Source organism: Chanos chanos, chromosome 6 (genome assembly GCF_902362185.1).
Source record: "Chanos chanos chromosome 6, fChaCha1.1, whole genome shotgun sequence".
NCBI lineage: Eukaryota > Metazoa > Chordata > Actinopteri > Gonorynchiformes > Chanidae > Chanos > Chanos chanos.
Window position 1 is genome coordinate 41,043,259 of NC_044500.1, and position 16,585 is coordinate 41,059,843.

General features: G+C 41.6%; 1 protein-coding gene across 3 annotated transcripts in view; it reads right to left on the reverse strand.

The window, feature by feature from the left end:
• fgd5a (FYVE, RhoGEF and PH domain containing 5a) overlaps positions 1 to 16,283 on the reverse strand; it is a 29,677-nt gene extending 13,394 nt beyond the window's left edge. For all 3 annotated transcript variants that reach the window (XM_030777525.1, XM_030777526.1, XM_030777524.1), the window contains exons 1-6: positions 16,105 to 16,283; positions 11,379 to 14,175; positions 5,539 to 5,656; positions 4,488 to 4,546; positions 4,025 to 4,055; positions 416 to 567 (exon numbers count right to left, since the gene is read on the reverse strand). In XM_030777525.1, the coding sequence (XP_030633385.1) occupies positions 416 to 567; positions 4,025 to 4,055; positions 4,488 to 4,546; positions 5,539 to 5,656; positions 11,379 to 14,175; positions 16,105 to 16,114 (3,167 nt within the window). In that variant the 5' untranslated portion in view covers positions 16,115 to 16,283. The remainder of the gene's footprint in view (positions 1 to 415; positions 568 to 4,024; positions 4,056 to 4,487; positions 4,547 to 5,538; positions 5,657 to 11,378; positions 14,176 to 16,104) is intronic.
• Positions 16,284 to 16,585: the final 302 nt, after the last annotated feature.

Genomic DNA, 16,585 nt, shown 5'->3' on the forward strand with positions numbered 1-16,585 from the left:
CGCCATCAGAACACTACATCTTCTTTTGGTGGCGATATATGACCACTAATCATCTGGAGTGCTATGATACTCATGTGTGGACATTTATCCTGGGAAGAACTCTTAACACTGTCAATATTTGAATGTGTTTGGGATCTTTATTGCTTGTTCAACTGCAGCTCGCTAATGTGTTTATAGCAACATCAGCACCCTGCAAGACTCTCATCTATATGCACCATACAGCACAGAGAAACTCACAAAGAGCAGTGTACTGTTATATGTTTATATTTTGGGTACATACATTAAAAGGGAGCTCTGTGTATGTTGTGTTTTAATGTATATTAATGAGCCTCCTCCTAAAATGTTTGTAAGAAGTGGAAATAGTCTTTCCCTGTGTGTGTGTGTGTGTGTGTGTGTTTGTGTACAATGCTCTCACCACTGATTGAGACGACTCTCCAGCTCAGCCAAGACGCTGCTGTGGAGTTCATACGCCTGGGGGAGAGTGCTAAGGATCTCCCCCAGAGTGTCCTCTTCAAGAGCAGGCCCCCCATCTTCCCCAACAGCTGCCGACACTGCCGTCCTGAAATCCTGCAGAGAGAGATAGAGAGAGAGAGAGAGAGAGAGAGAGGGAGACAGAGAAAGAGAGGGAGACAGAGAAAGAGAGGGAGAGAGAGAGAGGGAGAGAGAGAGAGAGAGAGAGAGAAAGAGAGAGAGGGAGGGGCATGGTCAGTCATCTGTTATTACTTTGCTCTGTAAAACTGTAAAAACTGTATCCAGTCAGGAAAAGGCACCATATAATTGTTATGTGTTTCAAACAACACTTCTAATGGTTCATTACAACACTGAACATAAGCGAGTTGTCTAAGCTCCCAGATGCAGGTCCCATGAGAAAAGACACTTCATTAATTTGAGCCATTCTAGGGAAAACAGCTGACCTTACGAATCAAATCAGGGTCTAAAATTGGCCTCAGAAAGTCTCTATGGATAAAGGTTGTATGATAACATCATAAATAACATGAAGCTGTAATGTGTCAGTAAGTAGGCTTGTCTGAAGCCCATCAGTTTCAGTTTTCAGAGTGCTGTGACATAAAACAAAATCCAAGACATGCACGCTAGCAGATAATCCGCTGACAAACGGCAGAACTGTTTCACATTAATCAATAGCTATCGATTGCACCTGTGTTCCCATTTGTCACTGCTCCTGTAAATCATACATGATACTTTATGGGCGTCTGGCTCTTTCATAGCAATGAAATTGTTGTGTTGTCAACAACTCAGTGTTAGATCTGCTATTAGATCCTCTATTAGGCACTCCAGTGAAATAACAACTTTTCGGTGTCATTTTGTTGTTAAGCGTAATCATAGTTTATTACTTGAGCATCCTGCTGTTGGCTTCATATTTGATCAGGAAACTAATCAGTTTGGCTGCCAGTAAAGCTGCGTAAACCTTGTAATAAATCGGATCAATGAGGAAGAAATAATAAAATCTCAGGTTTACACGTCTGGTGCGTTTTTGTCAGTCTTAACTTGCATAAACAACAAACAGTAGAACTTCAGTTCCCATCTGGGGGGGCCAAGGTCTGGAAACTCTCTGTATTTTTTTTTTTTTTTCTTTTATGTTATGGTGTATCAAACAATGGAACAATAGGCGTGTTTTCTCCATAACCCCTCTGACGGTGGTCTCTTTCCCTCGCTGAGCACGCAAGAGAGGGAGTGTCGTGCACAGGAATGCTGAAAGGGCAATCCATTTCTCTCCAGCCAGCCCCCACCCCCCCCCCCTCCCCGCACCCCACCCACAATTATCCGATCACGCGTTTTACTTTTTTACCGAGGCCGTGGGCGTCTCCTTCTCCTCTGCTAAAAGAGGTAAGCTACACCTTTAAGAAAGATGGAGAAACTTGTGCCGCATGAATGCATATGCAACAAGGCTGAAAAAAAAAAAAATTGTCTTGAAAGTCCCTCTTGATGGGTGGCTCTGACGGAGCCAAATACTGATTTAATGATGTCATTGATAAGTCATAATCAAGGTCATTTTGTCCCTGTTTCATATACTGCTCATTATTATTCCACGGAATCCACAGCCACTGATTAATGACTGTTATGTTTTATCCCATACTACACGTAATTGTTGATGCAATATAAATATTAATATTATACAAACGTTAAACCAAATACTCTACGATATGAAGCAGACAGAACTATACCAGCGGCATGTGTGTGGAGTGCATATCCATTTTGTTCTTCATACACAATACGCAGTGCAAATTATGCCTATGTATGCATAGAGAAACCTGCACTTATACCATCTGATGTAATATAATATGATATGTGCATATGAAATATGAAAGCATGTATAATATTACCATTATTTTACAGTGAAAAGGGCACCAGTGACCAGAAGTTTTTTTTTTTTTAATCTTTTTTACATATTCAAATTAGGCAATTATATTGCTGAGTATAAACTAAAGTAATTCATGTCAAGGACCTTCCTCAAGGATATTAAACTCCCCACAAATTACACAATGATACAATTTATTCAACTCTGCCTCAACGAAATTATCGGGTATGACTTATAAAAGAAGATGCCAAAGGTGTACAAAAATACCCCTGCATTACAGTAAGAGTTTGATGCACGAGGTTACATGGCTCTCCTGGGTTACACTTATCATTCAAGCCCAGAACCTCAGGGACCTGGTTTAGAATCACATTGCTGCTGTCAGATGAAGAGACAGGGATAATGAAAACAAATGGAAAAGTGTATCAGTGTGATACTTCACCTGCCAACACTGACACAATATAGATCTAAAGAACTTCCATATTCTAATGACTGAAAGCCCTCTCTCTCATTCTGTACTATCAAACCGCATGGTTCTGACTGCATAACTTACACCGCACCATCTGCTCTCCTCTTTCCACATACTGAGAACACCATACACTGACATCTTTGTCAAGAAGCGTGTCTAACAGGGATAAGCATCTTTGGAAAGTGGCCATAATTTTGGTCTGTTTCATGGTTTCATCACGAAAAAGTAATGATCTTTAAGATGAAACCGTACATTGTATTCTCCTTTATAAGACCAAGAAGCTTCTAGACCTAATAAAGCGGACACTAATTCATGCCTGACCTTTCAGACGCGAATAGAACCTGCCTCTACAGGGCAGACATTCTGTAACATGTACAATGTGACCACACACAGGGCAAGGATACTCCAAACAAAAGCATGCCACATAACTACTGCATCACAGACCCCCATAAGGTAATGATGTCAAGACAAGGAAGTCTCCCCCACTGGAACAACACTGATAAACCTGCACCTCAGTCCATATGCAACAAAGACAAGGAGGAGACTCTCTCTTGACGTAACTGGCTATCAAAACAGGACAAGTGACATCACAGATGTTGTACCTCAAACCAAAGCTAAATTGGGAACCTTCAAAAGGGACTTTCATATTTCAGCTGAAAATATTATGCAACATTTTGTGTTAAAAATGGGCAATTCATATGGCCGACCCAAATAGGATGATGAATAATGAAATAAACTTCAGTAACGTGCTGCTTATTCTTATATTTTGTAAAATAAAGGGAATATCTGATTTGACAAACTGCATCTAAATTTACTTAACTCAAGACTCCACTGAACTAAAGACTTCAAAACACAGCTCTCTTCTTTAAACTTGACTGAGCGATGAGAAATTCTAGTGTCATTCTAATGGACATGTACAAGCAGAGCTGAGTGATGTGAACTCAAGGACATGGATTTACTGGGCTTTGCTCTTCTAAACCCTCAACAGTTTTGCCAAAACACGATAAATCTGGAACATTGTAAAAGGCAAAAAAGTAATGCACAAAACAATCGGCTATAAAACCCATTTTTTGTTAATCTTAAAAGTTGATTGAGAATCATATACATAACATGCTCAGTACAAGTCGTGTTCTGCTATTAAATATAAAGCTCAGTTTCAAAGCTGTGCCAAATCTTCAAAGCACGTGTACTATAATCATTATATAGTCAGATTAGAAACATATGCAGTTTGTTCTTCTTACCTCTTGAAGGACTTTCAGAGCTTTCACATGTCTGTTAAAAAGATTAAATGATATTAGAGAGAAAGACAACTGATCAACTTAAATGGCTAAGATGAAGAGAGAGAGAGAGAGAGAGAGAGAGAGAGAAAGAGAGAGTTAGAGAAGTATTTCAGAGTGTGTATGTGTGCTACTTTGGATATTTAGGCCTAGGCAAAGAACAACATAAACTTCAGTTTTACTTGGTGAAAAAACACTTGCATTCACGTAGATGATATAGAACACCACATTGTCTGTATATCAAAATACGCATCAACATATAGAGTCAATACTGAAATTCAAGATCTTCCGTAAGACAGTCGTGTAATTGGCTGTCAGTTTGTATTGTGAGTGGATCTGTTGTATAAATGAGTACAGACAGAGATGAAGTGGGCGAGGTGACTACAGAATGAGGAAGGCTCTGGGATGCGTTTGAGCTGACACTTACTCTCTCTCTGAATCCACCAGTTCTTTGGCAACATAGAAGGCTCTAGATCTGCCATCAATCTGAGTGACAGGAGACAAAGCAGAAAGATATAAATGAAGAGTACCAGTGTTTAAAGAGTTTTTTCAACATGCTGAGTATAGCTTGACAACCGGCTCAGCACCAATGACAAGGGGAGTGGGAGTTAGGGGTGGGGGTGGGGGTGGGGTGGGGTGTGGAGGGGGGGGGGGGGTGTGACCAAAAAAAAAAACAAAACACAGATCAGATTTTTTTCATCCGACGCTGTCAGAAAAAGACTGATTATTTCATTAAAGCACAACATAAACGTGAAAGCTTTTCCAAATGTGCAGCTTTAGATTCAGATGCATTATGTATGAGTGGGTTTCATGGCAACGACAAAGCGCCCATTGATTTGTAAGCTAATCACAACCCTCCAAACGCTCATGTCCCCTGTTGAATGGATATATTTAGAAGATCACGGCCATTTGTTTTAGTGTCTGGCATAACTCTGGCTGATTCAGCGTCTTGACTTCGTATCCTCCATGTGTTAAGTTTCTCTGATGATAAAACTCAACTAAGTGACACTTGGACCCACGGTTGCATTCTGTTGTCCAGAAATTGGCTCTTGGAATTGGACCAAGTATTCCCAGCCCTTCATTTCTTTTCTTTTTAAAGAAGAAGAAAACAAGGAAACGTGAGTCACATGGCCTGTGCCTGCCTGATATTACTGTGGCTGAGAGAGATGGGGTGGGGTGCATCCCTGTGTTGTGAAATGGCTGCCTGGAGGAGTATGAATCTTATAAAAGTGCACACACAGGGAATTCCTTTCAGTGAGGGAAAGTTCTAGTCTTGCTCTAATCTATCATCAAGATTTCCCCTTCTCAGTAATTGCCTACAAATGTAATCCTCCTTAATCTTCCTACTAAATGAATGAACATTAACACTTTATTAGGTCCTCATATACAGCAAAACAGTGCTACTCTAACCAGGTACAAAGAAAAGAAAGGATCACTGAATATCATATAATGCATAATGTCTATTTAGCACCACTCACCTGCCTATCGTAGCCATGATCTGCACAACCTTCTTCTTCCTCAGATGTGCGCCCATGGTCTTCCTCAGCAGAAAGCCCGGCAGGAGCGGGACATACTGGGAAGGGCTCAGTGTACGCACTGGATAAGACAGAGAAAACACATCACTTAGTCAGTTCTGTGTCCTTCAGGTCTGACAACCCAATGTTAAAACCTGAAGACCTCCACTGTGTCTCTGAATTAAAGAACAAAGCCAGAGGTTGATAAGTGAATGCATCTCACAAAACCATGGCGTGACAACCAGCAGAGCTCAAATTACCTCCTACCAAAAAACTTTATTCCCTCTCCTCATTTAAACAAGTTCTTCTGTGCATAATTCTCTGCTCTCCTCCCCTCCTCCGACATTTACAGAAGTAACACGGATGGCTGGGACCAGATTGTGGAGACATTAACAGTGGGGGTGAAAGCTTCTGTTTTGGAGCCCTGCAGAGAGCAGGTTCATCAAAGCCAGAGAGATGGCCCACAGAGATACACACATATACACAAACACAGACACTCACTCACACACACAAATGCTCTCTCTCACGCACACACATGTACACACACACGTACACACGCATGCACGCACGTATACACACACACACACACACGCACACACTATAAGGAAAGGATGCTATTGCTATACTGTTGTGTATGAGTGGACTTGATGACTTTAACAGACTGTAAAAAGGAGGTGGGTGAGAGAGCAGAGGTTACAACATGTGTGTGGCAACAGCTCTATTCTTCATCTCCTGTGTACAAAAGGTCGCAGGGGTGCCCAGCTGGACCTTACAGTCACAAGGATGCTGTAATCTTTCATGAGGTCCATCCAGCATTTCAGAGGTTCATACAGACACAGGCACAATGTCTGGAGGAAGCTGAAATCACTCATTATTCATTTCCAGCCGACAGAAGGAAGCCAAAGTAACAGTTAATTTAGTCGTCCAGGTGAGGCCCCAGCGCACAAATATACCAGATGTATCTCAAGTGAACTGGACTTTTTTGTTTTCTTTTGTCTGTCTATTGCTTCAGGGGCAATTTTTGTAATGGAACATTACATCATTAAAAAATGTAGGGGTATAGTGGTTCCAAACAAAATGAACAATAAATTATATGCTGTACATTAGCATGCGAACTTTAAATTTTGTACAGCTGGAACAATTTGCAATTAGGTGCTATACAGCTACATAACATGCTTTCAGAAGTTGGCAGTATGTACTTTTGCTTACTTATTGGTTTGAAAAATTTTGCTCATAAGAAAATAATGTCAAGAGTGAATTTAGTTGGGTGGCCAAGAAATTTTGGACAAAAGTTGACAAGAGTTGTGTACCCCTACGAGTCTTTCTACTCAAAATGCACTGCGCAATTATTCAGCACAATACAAACATGGCTCTATGTATCAATTAGCACTAAACTTCCAGATCTAACATTATGGCTCCATCAGTGAAACAGGCAATTCGAACAATACTTGAATGTCTTTAACATTACCATTAAGAAGAAGCAATTATGTCAGAAATGGCTGCTTCCCTAGACGGCGAGCTTTATAACACTCTTGAGCTAAATTTACTTGGGGAAAATTACAGTGCACATAAAATGATTTTCCATAGCAGACCTATATGTACTCCACACATAATGCCTTGGTGGGGCTGGAAATATGTAATTTGATTGATTTAAACACCAAGTATTAAGATTTCCAATAGGAACAGTTCAAGCTTCTTTCCATACTTGTGATAGAGCTATTACAGAAGATAACCACTGTAGAAATAGCTTCATTAAGAAACTCATTTTGACAAAAGACAGGAAATTTGAATGTAGATGAGGGGAAAAAGAGGAATGTTGGGTAATTTCATGCAGATTTCACAGATACCATACTCTGTTTAACTAGCACGGTTGAGTGCCACCGTTGGTGTATCGAAAATATGGCAAGCTTTATGGGACCATAGACTCATTTTGTTGTCGTGGCGGAAGTATTGCTGTTGTGTTGACCATTGTTTGTACCGTCTCAACTATTACCACTTCCTCCCTCTCTTGCACTCTTGTAACCTCAGGCCGTCAGCGTTGCTTCAACCTGTATCTGTCTGTGGTTCACCCTTTTACTTCCTTCAACTTTTCTTGCACTTGTATCTGGTCTAATTCTGAACTTCGTGGCACCACTTATGCTACAGACAGCTCCTTAATGGCTCCACGCTTGGTTTGTATTCTGCTTCTCTTGGAAGTCGCTTTCGATAAAAGCATCTACTGAATGAACACACTTAAATGTAAATGTGGGTGTAAGCTCAACTGCTGACCTTAGACAGATACCCAATTTTTTTTTTAAGAGGGTGACTTCAGGTGATTATCCTTATCTTACTTGTTCTCTGTTGCACTGTGTGACATCCAAGATAAAATTATATACAAACATTTGTCCTAAATTCTCTCTTGGCATATGTAAGCAAAGAAAAAGAAAATAAAGCCCAGGCATCATTTAAATTTCCCGTTTCCCTCTAGAAACACTGAAAGTAATGAATCAAATTATTCATACATATTACGAAAGAGCCCTGAGCCCTTAAAGTCTTGATATGCTTTTGATTGGACCCAGTCTAAAAGCTAGCAATGAACTGAAAGTAAATGTAAATGGTTTGTTTTATACACAGTGCGTTAAAGAGTGAAAGCGGGCGAGACGAAGGTCGAATGAATCCAATTCCACAAAGCTGACACTCGGCCAGACAGCATATTCAACAAAAGCAAAACCACGCAAGAACCGAGCTGGGAATGATGACAACAACAACATCTTCTGGTGGGCGGACTTTCCTGACAGCGCCACACCTCGCCTTGTTGTTCGAGTCGCAGGGGAGTCTGGGAGTTTGGAATTGCCTGTCTCCACCCCGTTGAAGTGACCCGGTCCCCTCGCCCCTTGTCCCGCATTTCCTGTAAACAGCGCAGTGGAAGCTCATAGGCAGGACACTTCCTCCCCAGGGATGACCTGGCAATGACCTAAGAGCGACGGGCACCGGGCCGACCCACGCCCCGTTCACCTCGCTGCAGCCACCGCCCAGAACACGCCGACTCGGAACACGCTCCGAAAAAACACAGGCCGTAGAGACCAAACGCGTCGGGCTCAGTGAAATCGTGAGAGAACTTAATAAACATTTAAATAAGTGGATCGCACACACACATTATTATTTTCACAGTTGAAGAGCTATTGTGCAACTAGAGATAATCATGACGTCTTAATGATCTGCTTACATCAGTCATTTTTCTCAGCTGTTACCCTCCTGAACACGCACAGACAAAAGGAATACTACATCATAAATTTCCAAACCTGGAGGTGATTTTAATCATATTTAGATAGAGATTTTAAGTCAGAAACCTCAGCCCAAAAAAAAAATGAGCGTTGCTGTATGAGGATCAGAGTATTCATCAGATTGTTGCTATTGTTGTGTTTCTTTTTAAAGGAGGATAACAGTAATGGTAAATCATTCATTACTGAGTAAATTCATATGCGCAAAAGCTCTGAGACAAGTAGTTCATTCTGAACCCCTTTACTGGTATTGACCGAATGGAGTATTAGAACAAACAAATTGACTGTTGACTGGGAGGATATGCTGAGCCAACAGACCTGCCTCTTTGGCACGTGGCTCCCTGTCTCTGCATTCAGAGATCTGGCAAGCATGGTAGTCTAAGAGAGTTTGAATAGTATTTGAATTTGTAGCCATGGAATGCTAGAGCAGGGTTCCTGTTTGGCAAGACCGCAAGTCTTCAATGGCTGGGGTAGACAAACATAATGCCTCAAATAGAGCGTATTCACTTTGTAAAAAGTCACCTTGAGTTAGATTTAATAATTTACTGCTTTTCACTCCCTTTCACAAAACAAAACATTATGTGAACCTGAAAAGCTCAGAGAGGCAGGAAAGTGATATGGGATCAACAGGTTTCATGTGCCACACTCTAAACGATTGATCTTTCAGAGTTTGGCATATGATGCTTTAAGAATGCTCACTATACTTTGAATCATAGGTTACCAGTACCAGCTCAATTCCTCTCTTAATTAAGTGGTGGGAAAAAGGACATCTTAATGCACCCCCAATCAATCACTCTCCTGTCACTGGACTGCTGTCTAGGACATTGGCAATGTCAGCCCTTCAGTATAAGCTTAAATAAACAGCAACAAATAACACAGTCAGAGAAGTAACAAGAGCGGAAGACTCTCTAGGGGCAAACAGCAGTAACAGTGCAGACTGATAGGTCCATTTAGAGCACTAAGAACATACTACAGTAGAAGACTGCAGAGACGCAATGAAGGGAATCAATAATGCCACAGAAAGAAAGAGACCCAAAGCAGGGGGATCGCTGTCCAAGTAATGGAAGAGATTCAAACTGAAGACTGCCTTGATCTAGATACGGCCAAGTATTCATATCATTCTCACAGTAAAGTAGTCAGCAATACTTCTCACAGACACCATCCACTATGGAAAAAAAAGAACTTTTAAAGGGAAGGGAAAGGGATTCTTTTTTTTTTTTGAGAGGGTCTGTGAGAGAAAAAAAAAACTGAGATATAAGATGCTCTGCATTTTAAAAGACTGAAGAATTAAGAACATGCAAAGAGACAGTGATTTTTCATTCATATATTTGATATGGATATTGTTTATGTTAAAGAGCAATAAGCAACACAAAGAAGTAGCACAATAAAACAGAAATTCAGGAAACATCCCATGTCTTATGGGGGAGGGGGGGGGATTAAAAACAGCTATAAAGAGCTATAAACAGCTATAACACCATTTGTAATTTTCAGTGTCTGAGACTTCATTGGAGGCCTTTGAACATAGACACATAATTATGACTCAGGGGTGATTTCGCAGAGCCTGAATGTGGGTAATTTGGTCAAAGCAGGGTCAGAGATTACACCATCACCCACTGCTATAAATTCCCACCTTTCCGGGGCCTCATAAAAACCAAACACCTTGGGGGAACTTGCCTTAATAACATGGTCCAAAAATGTGAACATCCCCCTTCTTGCAACTTACTCTCTTTTCTCTTTGACTCATCTATTACTTTCAATTCAACGGCATAGTGCCAGGAGAGAATTGCAGTAAAAGTGAAAAATTACCTCAATGGTAATCTACTTTTCTCCCCTCTCCAAACTATAAGTGACACTTAGCCACTATCTCACATTGTTTCACATTCAAAGGTTACCTCACCATATGTACCACAAAACAGTGAGAATGAGAAAATGAGATAAGCTCTCCCACAAGGATAGTCCATCTTTATAAACGCAACCAGCCTCAAAACTGCAGTCTGCTCATCTAAGAAATGCAATCCGGAGCCTGGAACCCTGGTTGGTTGTGTGCACTGTTGCCTGTTCAGTTTTGGCACATATTGTTTAGGAGCTTTCTAGAATCATTAATCAGACCAGAGTGCAGCTTTAGAACTAGACCTACCAGACTGGATATTCCTGTGAATACAAAAACACCAGTAACTGCAAATATGATGATAAAAATAGGTTCACATTTCCACAGGGTCACATTTAACTCTTCTTTAAACTCATACAACCAAGCCACTTGCCTACTGTCACCCATAATGGAGAGGTGCAAGTAGAATTATCAGACTGAACAAACACTGATCACATTTCCTGTTCACATTGTTTTGGCCAGCACTTCCTACAAACTTTGTGATGGTAATGCTATTGTGTACTCAGGAAGAACACATTTTTTCTCATTTGAAAGGCTGTGAACATCACAGCGCTGCAACATAAGAAGCTAAAAATTATTTAAATGCGAAACATATCCCTAAATATACGAATAGCTTATTAACTTTTTTCCAATTGGTAACACCGAACGCAACATACCTTTCGGTCTCCTGCTCTGTAGTCTGAGGTTTGTTCTCAATCCCAGCAAAGCTGTTCATATCCACATATCCATCATTTTCATTGCTTGATGCAACTGTCCGATTTGCATCGTCAAAAAACTCTGTGATGGTGACTGCCCGTGTGGGCCTTCCAGGTGGTATCTGGATGTTCTCATAATCAGAGCTCATGGCTGGAATGTTTTCGTAGTCTGATGTATCTGCACTGGGAAAAGAGATGGACCGGGGCTTTGTCAGAGGCAGAGGCATGAACGGAGGTCTAGAACGGTCCTCAAAGGACTCCACTCTTGATATACCCCTACTGCTGTAGGTCTTAGGGGCACCTTTCCTTCTTTGCCTGTCCTTGTACAGTACAAAAGTGGCAGGTAATTCAGGGCTCCTCTGTTGTATGACCATGCGAGACTGAGGTTGTGGGGAACTGCTTGTACTCCTGCGGTCCATTTCCAACACTCGGACCGGTCCGTGGTGACTGGACTCTGAGGACGACCTTGAAGAGCGGACACTGCCATCTCCGTGGCCTTTGCTCTCACTTTTCTTTCTGAACTTTAGAGCCAGGAAACGTTTGAAGGAGGACTTTTTCTTTTTTGGTTTGTCATTGGACTCGTGCTGAATTAAAAGAGATGGTGAGCTTTTGGTGACTGGTCTCTTGGTGATGTAAGCCAGCTCAAATGGAGGTGGAATATCAACCAGTGATGTGGGAGTGGACACACCACTAGAGGACTGGTGGCTTCTTTGGGAAAAACTCCCAGAAGAAGTGATGACACAAGGGAGGGACAGGGTGTCATCTTTCCTTTTTAATCTGTCATCTTCCCTTGGAGAGTGATCACTCTCCAAGTGAGCTGCAAACGGCAAGTCTCGACCCTCTACCGAATAAGACCGGGGGTAAAGAAGGAAATGCCTCGGCTTTAAAGCAGGGATCTTTCTAATCGTCTCTGAATGGTCAGTATATTTCTGTGGGTCTCCATTTTGGTCTAAGGCCACAGTATAATAATCATTAGTCTGGTTCTCAGTGCCCGGCTCCTCAGGAACAGTCTCAGGAACATATCCAGGTACTTTCCCAGAGAGGGAGCGGGAGCGGGTCACAATGCTCTTCCTGTCCAGAGAGATAATGTTCTCGCCTTCTGAATCAAAGCCAGCCTCCTCATAGATGTGTTCATCACTCTCTGAATCTGTGTCCTCAAAGAATGGTACAATGTGACAGTCCAGGTCCTCTATATCCTCCTCAAATGCCTCTGTGGTATGGGCAAATACCACCCTGTTAGTCAGTTCTGGAGTCCTGCCCAGGTCTAAGTCTACTGGCACTGTGATGTTACAAAGTCTCAGACGAGGTTGACAGCTGTTGCGCTGATTTAAGAGGCCCTGCCCTCGTCTTGCTGAGCGTTGCCTGATACTCTTTCCTTTGCTTTTGCGCTCCATGTCAACTGACTCATCATCGTCCCCTATTTCCACATAGTCCTCTGATGACACACATTCCACCTGTTCTGAATCATTTCCATCCTCCTCAATATCTGCATATTCATCGCCTGTCCTGCTGTTCGGCCTTTCTTTATGCTTTCCCTCCAAATGCTCCTGGTCTACACCTGAGTCACTTGTCTGAGCTTGAGCATCCTCAGCCTCAGCAACATCATCTGATGAAAGATAATTAGGCTCCTGGTTTGCCGTGCCCTCTGGTCCAGACGGGGCTAAAGAATTTGTTTGCTCGCCACTACATTCATCGTCAGAAAGTGTCACCTCTGGATCTGTGGTGGACATCATGTCTGCAGGCACTACCTCTATTACTGAATAAGGCTCAAACTCTTCAGCTGTCTCATCAGAGAATCTGAAACGTCCAGTTTGGTCTTTGGTGGCACGTTCAGGCTGCCAAGAGCTGTTGTCATCTGGCTGGCCGATGACATCATAAGGGTACTCCTCACCTAAAGACGGTTCACTACAATTTGCAGCTTGTGAAGAAAACCCATCTTCATCCACTTCATCCTTAGGTAAATTAAAGTCTAAATTCTCCTCATTGGTGTATCTGTTCTCACACTGTTCACTGGTACACTCAGAGACAGGCTCACACACACAGGATCCACTGTCATTGCAGTAATGCTCTTCTGCCTCATTACTACAGTATGATGTATATTCCTCAGCCTTGTTGCCCTCTTCATACTGGTTCTGTTTCTCACACTCGTCCCCTGAATCATCCTTTATTTGATCTTCAGTGGCAGTATCACACTCAAAGCATTCAGCAGAGCCCTCTAATGTGTCACCAAGGTTCTTAGTGTCCTCAGGTGGGCTGAGGTCATCAGATTCTTTGATGTGGCCTGCATCAGGCACATCAGACGTAACGTCAGCCACTTCAACAGAATTCAGCGAGACTGCATACTCTGTTTCAATGCCATCTTCTCTCTCCTCTTCTTCCTCTAGCCTTTCCTCTTCATCGACCTCTTGTCCTTGTTCCACATGATTCTCATGGTCTTCATGGCACAGCTTTGGCGCTTCCTCTGCACAGGTGTCCACATTTTCTACAAGGTCCTCTAGGCACTCATCCGCTTCATCTGGGGTGGCTTCTGATTCACTTTCTTGCTCTAGCTCCCTCTCAGAACACATCACATCCCCATTCCCTATGCAGCTTTGGCTGTGTTCATCTTCTTGTTCAAGGGCAAGCCTTGGTTTTGGAGCAACTGGAGGTTTGGGACCTCTAGCAGACGGACAAGGCCTTGACATGAGTTTTGAATGCACCTTAATGGCTAGATAACTTCGGAGCTTTTGTTTGGGAGGTTGGAGTAGCTTTTGACAATCTGTAAACACAGACAAAAATGGACAGTCTCATTATGCATGAAACAGAACAAAATGTATAACTGTACATTGTATTGCATTGTATTGTATTTTTATCTTGTATTTTTATCTATACTTCTTTGCCTGTTTTTCCTTTTTTCCTGCTGCTGTGAACACCCAGATTTCCCCACCTGGGGATTAATAAAGTGTTATTTTATCTCATCTCATCTTATCTCATCTCATCTTATCTTAAACTGACACGCATGTTTTCATCTAATGTTGAGGGTTATACCTCAAGGTAGATAAACAACTCATCACCATGAGAGGAGATTTCCATGAGAGGAGCTTTCTTACTGGTGGTTCATTGATTGATCTTTTTTGTATTGATTTATTTATTGATTGCAACTGCCGAAGAACAAAACCACTGAAACAATATTTTTGTCAGGTCAGCATGCACATTCAGGCCCCAATCCAGAATCGGTTATCACTTCCTTTTTTTCTCCTGCCAAAAAACAATAAATAAACAAACAGCCCCCTCTAACCCAGACAGCCATTCCACTGAGAGTAAATATGGAATGACATATTTTTACATGGGTGAAAGTGCATTTGAAGTCTTTTTTGAGAAACACCCTAGCTTAACAAAACTTATACACCCCTTGTCTCTTCCTGTTGTTTAGTACCTGTCTTGACGCACGTCCTATTAAACTCTCTGTGCACTTGGTGATCTCCCTGCAAAGATGTTGTTTTCCAAAACCACTAATTAACTATTCCAGCAGACTCCCCTGCAAGGACTCTACGGAGGAAGTGCACAAGGGAAGGACATTAACAGTGTACTGTGGCTCCTCTGTGAACCCTTTTTGGGGGTGCAATTTTCACAACACAAATGCACTTCCTTCTTGTCATTCTTCCCATGATCCACACGCCATACAACCCCCCCTTCAGAATCTGTCTTTTTCTTTTTTTTTTTTTGCTGAAAAAGTCCTTTCAGTGTGTCAAAGAACAATAAAAAGAGAAACAACAACAGCCTAACTGAGTCCTTTAGAAAAAAAAAAAACAGGATATGAATTATGCAAGAAGAATTCATTGAAACAAATGGTTAAAACAATGGGTAAGATAGAATCCCGGACCTAACGGGATATGATCTCAGTTAAGGATCACAAAATATGACCTATCTAGTAATACTGGTCCTATTAGTAGAGTGGTGATGACAGAGAGAGTGAACAAGGGGAATCTCTCAAAGGTGATGAGTAGAATAACAGGGGCAGAGGAGAAAGACACTCCAGAGCCACATAAACAATTAACTTTGTGTTGTCTGACCAGTTCTTCTCTCTCACTCTAAAAAGCCAAAGCTACTTGAGTAAATGCTAACAGGTTTCTAAGGCGCAAGCGTAAAAATCCCCTAAAACAATATTCTACAAGAAATAAATGAGTGAACGAACAAAAATAAATAAACAAATAGGATAAATGATTGAATAAATATACAATCTTCAGATCTTCGAGGCAATATGATATACAAAGTAAAGTCAACATAACAATTGTCTTATTTTAGTTTTTAAATTGTAAAAGCGAAAGAAAAGCAGAAGCGCAAAATTGACCTCCCGAAACACCATTAATTCATTCTCGTCGCTCTCTCTCTTTTTAAATGCTTTTATAGTATACTGGCTATCGTCAATAGAAAAAAAGCGTTAGAAGGATAATATTTATAGAAGATGGATCAATACGCCAACCGAAGCCACGCAGTAGCTAATCATGTAACTTTTGCTTTTTATCAATAACATGAATGCATGCATCCTTACAAGCGCCGTAGCACATAAATTCATTATATCGCACGCTCCGCTGAAGACATTACTCCTGGTTTCTCCAAGATCACTCGTACATTCACATTTCTGTGAATCTGTACAATATTAAAAATAATTACTTTCATTATTACTTATAAAAACTCGTCCAACTACCTGTGTTCATTTTCGGACATCATCCCCCATAGCAGCTCAGATAACTCCACATTATTCCTCCTCATATAGTAACTGTACATCCAAGCGTTTCAATAACAGCGACAAATTCTTCTAACTGTGAAGAGAAAACACCGCATCACTTATACAACCCTCTGTATTTACTCCAGAGCGGTTTATTTATCTCTGGATGTTGCAGCTCTTGAATCCAGGTCCACACATCGTCCGCGAGGGCGCAAAACTGATGCGTGCGCTGTTGGTTCTGCTTTGTGGATACGGGGAGGTGTTTCCGTGCGCTTCCTGGGAAGGTAGAGCACTTTGTGAACTCGGGATCAATTACCAACGACACAGAGCATCTATGTAGTCACACAGTCGTTCAAATGGGCTCTCAGAGCTGTTGAGAAATGATTAGAAGTGAAATAGAGATGTCTTGGACATTACCAAATCAGTTCAGAAAGAATCATAAGAGCTGTGGGTTTGATAG